General features: G+C 39.7%; 1 protein-coding gene across 2 annotated transcripts in view; it reads left to right on the forward strand.

Moving 5' to 3' along the window:
- Positions 1 to 5474, forward strand: part of TMEM244 (transmembrane protein 244) — a 103717-nt gene extending 98243 nt beyond the window's left edge. For both annotated transcript variants that reach the window (XM_019520298.1, XM_019520297.1), the window contains 2 exons: positions 1115 to 1159; positions 1635 to 5474. In XM_019520298.1, the coding sequence (XP_019375843.1) occupies positions 1115 to 1159; positions 1635 to 1729 (140 nt within the window). In that variant the 3' untranslated portion in view covers positions 1730 to 5474. The remainder of the gene's footprint in view (positions 1 to 1114; positions 1160 to 1634) is intronic.
- The last annotated feature ends 1919 nt before the right edge of the window (positions 5475 to 7393 follow it).

Genomic DNA, 7393 nt, shown 5'->3' on the forward strand with positions numbered 1-7393 from the left:
TTGGTGGAGAGATGTTTTAACCCTATTTCTGCCTATTTAACCCTAAGTCAATGTTATATTATCCTGCTTCATGACAGTTCCTCCTATGCTTTCTGGTCCTATTCCCTGTTTTGTTTTGAGTATCCAAGGTGTGGAATTTCTGCCTTACTCATGAAAGAAAGGTAAATAAATAGAGATATTAGAACAAGTAGCAGCTCTGCAGAAAAGGACCTGGAGGTTACAGTGGAAAATAAGCTGAATATGAGCCCACAACGTGACCTTGTTGTGAAGAAAGCTAATGGCATACTGGGCTGCATTAATAGGAATGTTGCCAGCATACTGAGGGAAATAATTATTCCCTTCTATTCAACACTGGTGAGGCCACTTCTACAGTATTGTGTCCAGGTTGGGTCCCCCCTGCAGAAAGGATGGGAACAAGCTGGAGACATTCCAGCAGAAAGCAATGTAAATGGTTAGGGAGCTGGGGAACATGATTTATGATAAGAGACGGAGGGAACAGGGCTTATTTAGTCTGGAGAAGAGAAGACTGAGAGGTAGCCTCCAACTACCTGAAGGGCAGTTCCAAAGAGGATAGACTGCTCTCAGTGGTGGCAGATGACAGAACAAGAAGCAATGGCCTCAAGTTGTAGCAGAGGAAGTTTAGGGTAGATATGAGGAAAAACTTTCTCATGAGGGTAGTCAAGCACTGGAACAGATTATCCAAAAAGGATGTGGAATCTCCATCCTTGGAGGTTTTTAAGACCTGGCTAGACAAAGCCTTGGCTGGGATGATACAGCAGGGGATGGTCCTGCTTTGAGCAGGGGGTTGGATTAGATGACTTCCTCAGGTCCCTTACAACCCTCATTTTCTCTGATTCTATGAATTTCCTGATACAGGGCTTAAAATGGCTGATCCTGCTCTGAGTTCAGTTTAGGATATTCTCCCATTTTAGGGAGCTGGGGTATATTTTTTCCTGTACAGCATTTTATAGCATCACTTCAGTTTATGTCCCTGTTATTCCTTCCAATTCCTTTTTTCCCTTTTTAGAAACAGTTATTTTAGAAAAATGACTATTTTTTTCACGTGTGAGATGATCTTCAAGAAGTTTTCTGTGTACCTTTTTTTACCTTGCAGTTATGTCTGAATTCCCTCTGATGTTGCACTGGTGGCTGGCATTAGGTATGTATGAATTACTGACTTTTTAAATTGCTTGGAACTGTGCACCAACTTAGTATTTGTAGTTGAGAAATCACCCCCTTAGTAAATTGTAGTCTTGTGAGTCCAACAAACATCTAAATACAAGTGAGATGGTAACATTTGTATATGTGCTGCTCTCTACCCAGTTCAATTTATACAAAAGAACACAGTCAAGTAGATATGGCCTAACATTTTAAATGTCTTATACTTGTTATGCTCTAAGAATAAATCCTTATTTACACCTTATCAGTGTTAGCAGAGAAAAAATAACATTTTCAAAATGGGAAAAAATAAATCAAACCAAATCCCTAGCTACATTTCATTGGTGTTATACAGAAGAGAGTAACAAAAACTATTATTCTATGTCTCTATTCGATGTAGGATTGGTTTAAATACTGTTGTAATGTTTGCATACGGCTATAAAATTAACATGAAATATTTTTATGTTTCTTTTCAGGAGCTGGCTTAATTTCAATGATTTGTGGAGGAGAGATTTTGGCATACTGCTTGTTCAAAGACAACTTCATTTACCCAATTCTGGATGATTTTTGAAAAGCAAAAATGGAAATTTGTATCAGAGTCTATATTATTTCTATTTTCTAATTTACATTACAATCAAATGAGAGATACTGTCAAGATTGTAAGCGTGCTGCCCCCTTTGTTGCCTACAACTGTTTACAAAATGCATGTAATTAGTTTTAGCTGTTTTGGGTGGATATTTTCCCTTACACAAATAGTTAAGGATGCTCTCCATTTCTTAAAACAAACAAACCAAAAGGAAGAGCAATGGCATTGGCACAGTCCTCATGCATAATCCTAAAGCAAAGTACTGTGTGAGCAATGGGGAGAGAAACATTTCAATTCAAGCATTGAGAGGCTTTATAAACACACATTTCTTGGGTCAGAATCTGGTCTTCCCACTAGAGTTGCTTTGTGCCACTTCTGTGCTGCAAAGTAACTTCAAAGACATCTTAACTGGCTTTTTGGAGACTCCAGCCTTGATGAATCCCTGCATAACACAGGTTTGTGAACTCTTTGTAACCCATTGCATAAGCAATCTGCAACATAGGATGTATATAAGACAAAATGTAGTTTGACCAGTGAGCAATAAACTTCAACTGATTTATAGCTGTTAGTGCACCCAAGGGAACAATAGGTAGTGGAGTGTGTGAAAGGACAGTACTAGACTGCTCTAACTTGCACGGATGTCTGCTAGTTCTGGAATGGGAAAAGGCAAGTATAATTTACAGCCAACTGTGTGCCCCTTTCTCTTCTCCTCCATGAGCTGCCAATTCCCAGAATACAGCCAGTAGATTATAAATTTCAGAAAAAAAAATAGTGCCTTGAATTGACTCTTCATCTCTTTATGTGCAATGGATTGGTCCCACTGTTCATCTCAGGCAAGATTTTCAGTGAACTAAATCAAGGGTGTCATATGGGACCACGGGAAATCTGGGACACTGACCCCCTTCCTGCTCTCCCAAGTCAGCAATGCTGCTCTAGGCAGAGGTGGGTGGAGACAGAGGCAAAGTGGCATGGTGCACAAGGCAGGTGGGCAGCAGCGGTGCCCGCCCACCCATCTAGAGCACTATGGTACTCCACCTCCATTTCCTTGCCAGACTGCATCCCATTCCCCTACAGTTCTCTCCCCCGCTGCAAGCCCAGTGCATGCCCAGCCGGGGCCACAAGCTTGGAGCCATTCCCCCAAACATGGGTCCCCACCGGCAGCTGAGGGAGATCCCAGGTCCCTTAAGGGAAGGGGTCTGAGCCACCCTGTCTGCACCCACCACTCCCCTGGATGCCACACACACACACACACACATATATATAAGCAGCCCTCACTCATAGCAGCACTCTCCCACCCTACCCCCATCCCACCCTGGCTGATTCCAACCAATCCAGGGACATTTGCTTTAGTCGTCAACTAGCTGGGATGGTGGGACAGCCTACAAAATCTGGGATTGTCCCAGCCAAACTGGGACATTTTTCACCCTAACTAAATCCATCCACGCTGAGTGTTACACGAGTAACATGATACACCAGTACTGAATTTGTCCCATTGGTTTAAATCATAGTTTTTCCTGAACAGGGACAGCAAGACTGGCCCACTTAAAACATTTGTGTTTACATTAGAGTACTAAACCTTACATTTGCCTTAACCTTATTTTAAAGCTAATGCTTCTCTAAAATCTTAGTTTAAAATAGTAAGGTAAGTAATTTCTCACATATAATCAAGAGAAATTCTGGTGGAGTTTCCAAGCAATATGTATTTAGTGATCACAAGTGACACACAAGAATATTTGAAGGCAGATCTTATTTGTAAGTCCATAGCACTACTTGGACTACAAGAGAAAAAAATACAATCTTTTTTATAGTAACAGCAAATGGATGCCTGTGTGGGGTCTGATAAATAAAAATCTTTCTAATGACTTTGAAGGGCATTTGAAGTTGAACCCCTAAATATTTTCATTATGCCATATCTATACATTAGCTACACAGATATTAGGATCTAAGTATGGCTGAGGTTGCATTTAAGAGAGGACATTTTGCATTATTTAGTCCAAGGTAAAACAATAATAATAATTAGGCAGGGAAGAAGTAACATTTTAAACTAATATATTTTACTGGCTTTACCCTAGTCTCTACATAGTTTATGTGGGCAGTAGAGCTATTCAGCACAGTACATTTGTGGATTAGGATACAAATTAATCCATGAGTGGAATAAGTTTCTATGTTTAAATATGGAAGATTTTTCTGTAAAGGTATTAGCCCAGCTGCAGCTTGCAACAATTTTGTTTCCTGTAGTCGTAACATTTTTAACTTTTGTTTTATGTTTAAAACTTAAAACCTTACTGGTAACAAGAAACATCCTCAATTTGAAATGAGAAGTGGCCCAGCCACAGAATTTCTCTCAAATATATACAGCTAGGCCAGTGCAAGTGAAAAGATCAGAACAAAAGTTCTAACAAAGGGGAAAAAAACGTTGCTGCTGCTGAAAACCTTTAGAGTTAGCAGAACTTCAGAAAGTGAACAGTGTGAAAAATCACTACCATGTTGGCTATATCATCTTATTCCTTGTATGCTGTTTTGCATCACTAAAAACCTATTAAATGCAATGTTAAAAGTTCAGACAAATTTCATTCTTGAAATAAATATTCACTGTGCAGACACTAACAACCATGATGGTGTATGCATTACTTATGGTGCTGAAGCTGCTATGCATACTTGATGGTAATTCATATAAGGTGTTCATCATGTATAGCCATAAGGTGGCACATTCAGCCAATCCCCTTTTGCTTGAATAGTCAACCCAACAGCATTAGAAGCAGAACCAGTAAAAGGAGTAGTAAAACAGTTTAAATACAGCAATTTGGGTGGGGTGCTTTGGTAGTAGTCAAAGCATAACTGACATAGAAACATTGCTAGTGAGATAAGGAAAACTGCTTTAGATGCTGTCACGACAGAGCTGGCAGAGAATATAAGAGAAGTCCCCTCTGTGACAGATTAAAGCAGAGCAGAGAAAAAAGCAAGAGCAATCAAGAAGGAAGCAGCAGGACTATTTGGAGATGGGGCCAGTGGAAGGAGATGGTAGTATGAAGGGAAAGACTAGAACAATTAAATTAAAAAGGGACCCATAGTAACTTCTGCACAACTGAGCCTGTAACACTTATTCTTCATAGCGAAAGAGAAAACACATATGCAATAAATTCCAGTAAGTTTGGTATAGGAATGAAGTGCACAAACCTGGGTTTATCATGTAAGATAGTAAAATAGGGACATTTTGAATTATAGGGCTACAATTCTCTTCTCAAAGCCAATGACTTCTCAAGCACTCAGGTGTATGTACATGATTCTGCTCCTTGTTATAGTCCTTTAACCCAACCATCTTTTATACATGAAAAGTGGCCTAGCCATAGAATTTCTCCAAAGTAAGTAGAATAAGGCCAGTGCGAGGGAAAAGATCAGAACAAAATTTCTATAAAGAATTTACAGTCTCATTGCTGCTACTGTTCCGTCTTCACCTCCCTACTCACAACTATGACCTGTAGTAGTCCCAGCGTCATTGTTTTCTGAAGTCTTTGCTATTTGTCAGACAGCCCTCGATCTTGACATGCCTAATAGATCTCATCTTTCAAGCAAGTTTGTTTGGTGAGTGCTTTTTTATCCTTTTATAATTTGTTTTGATTTAATATGACAACCAGGGGCTTGCACAGGTATTGCTGAGGGCATACTTTGGCTGTGAAAACATTTATTACTGGTTAAAGAGAGAGCCAATCTCCTCTCTGAGATCCTAGATTGAATTTCCAGAAAAAAAATGTAGTTAGAAGTTGTAAGCCAAGCATATTTGGTGTGAAAAACAATAAAACAGCATGGTGTCTCACAATGACACATTTACAGATCACTTTAAGAGTGGAATTGAATTAAAAAATTTCATTTCAGGGAACCTCATACTTTTCCACAATAACCCAGTAACTTAGATGACATCTTTCCTAAGTTTAGCGACCCCTGACTGGTTCCATGTTCAGGTCTTTTACTACAATATGGTATCCTCTCCATAGAGAAGAAAATGAAAGGATTTTTTATATAGATGGCCCAAGCTTGTTTTCCCAGGGTAAAACACTATCTTTAACATAATCCAAAGACAGGAATCAATTCAGAAAGTAAACAAATGAGTTTGGTGTTTCATTTCTGGGACCAAAGTGTATGATGCGGCCATAAAGAAAATAAATATAAACTTGGGTTGAATTAACAGAAGCATTTTATTCAAGATATTGGAGGTAATGATTCCATTCTACTCAACTATACTCAATCCTTGTCAGGCCCCAGATGTAGTACTGTGTTCAGTTCTGGGAACTGCATTTTAAAAAGAAGTAGAGAACCTGGAGAAGATCCAGTGGCAAGCAATGAAGATTATAAAGAAGCTGGAATGCAAACCATGGGTGAAAAGGTTGAAATAACTGGATATGTTTAGTTTGGAGAAAGGGAGAAAGAGAGGAGAGGGGAGACAAGATAGCAATTTTCAAATATTTGAATAGCTGCCACATAGAGGAGACAAAATTTTTCCTCCCTGCTATAGGGGATAGCACAAGAGGCAATGGACTTAACACTACAGCAAAGCAGATTTAAATGAAATCTCAGGAAAAGCATCCTAGCTGTTAAAACTGTAAGACAATGGGCAAACTGCCTAGGAAAATTGTGGAATCTCCTAGACATATGATTACAGATTTCGTTATTGAAGATTTTCAATAAGAATCATATAATCATAGAAAATGAGGGTTGAAAGGGACAGCAGGAGGTCATCTAGTCCAACCCCCTACTCAAAGCAGGACCATCCCCAACTATATCATCCCAGCCAAGTCTTTGTCTAGCCAAGTGAGCACTTGGAAACAGACCTTCAGGCAATTGTCAATGTCTTTACCAAGGGAAAATGGGACTGATGCTTAGCATTCAGAAGACTAAAGTCTTAATGAGCAGTCTCCATCTCTGATGATTTAGAGTGAGACTCTGGAGAGCGTTGAGTATTTCCCATATGTCAGAAGCCATCTCTCGCAGAAGGCTGGCATCAAAAAAGAAATCCAACAGCACCTTAAAAGTGTACGTGTAGCATTCAGACACCTGAGGAAATGGGTGTTTGAAAGTCAGGACATCAGATCCAAAACCAAGCTCATGGTTTATCAAGTGGTCATGATCCCCACCTTACTGTACAGAGCTGAGATGTGGACAACATAAAAGAGACACCTTAAATCACTGCAGAAGTACTACCAATGCTGCCTGTGGAATAGCCTTCAAATTCAGTTGGAAGATAAATGCACACATATTAGTGTCATCTCACAAGCAAACAACACAAGCATTGAAACAATGATCATCTATTATCAATTTTGCTGGGCCAGCCATGTCATCCAGATGTTTGACTCCAGACTCTCAAAGTAAGTTTTATTTTACCAGCTCAGTCAAGGCATACGCTCAAGAAGGGAGCAGATAAAGTGCTTCAAGGATGTCCTCAAAGCCAAGTTGAAAAAAATGTAACGTTGACATCAACTTGTGAAAGACAGTCACCCAGGACTGGCTCAACTGGAGGAAGTCTTCTGCAAGAATCTTAGTATTTTGAAACCTCATGACAACAGAAGATGGAAAAGTGGGAGCAGTAGAAACAGCGTGCTGTGAACTGAATCAAGAATCCACTGCCACCCAACCTACATGGAAACATGTGCCTGA

This window comes from Gavialis gangeticus, unplaced genomic scaffold (genome assembly GCF_001723915.1).
Source record: "Gavialis gangeticus isolate Ggan-Ray unplaced genomic scaffold, GavGan_comp1, whole genome shotgun sequence".
Lineage (NCBI taxonomy): Eukaryota > Metazoa > Chordata > Crocodylia > Gavialidae > Gavialis > Gavialis gangeticus.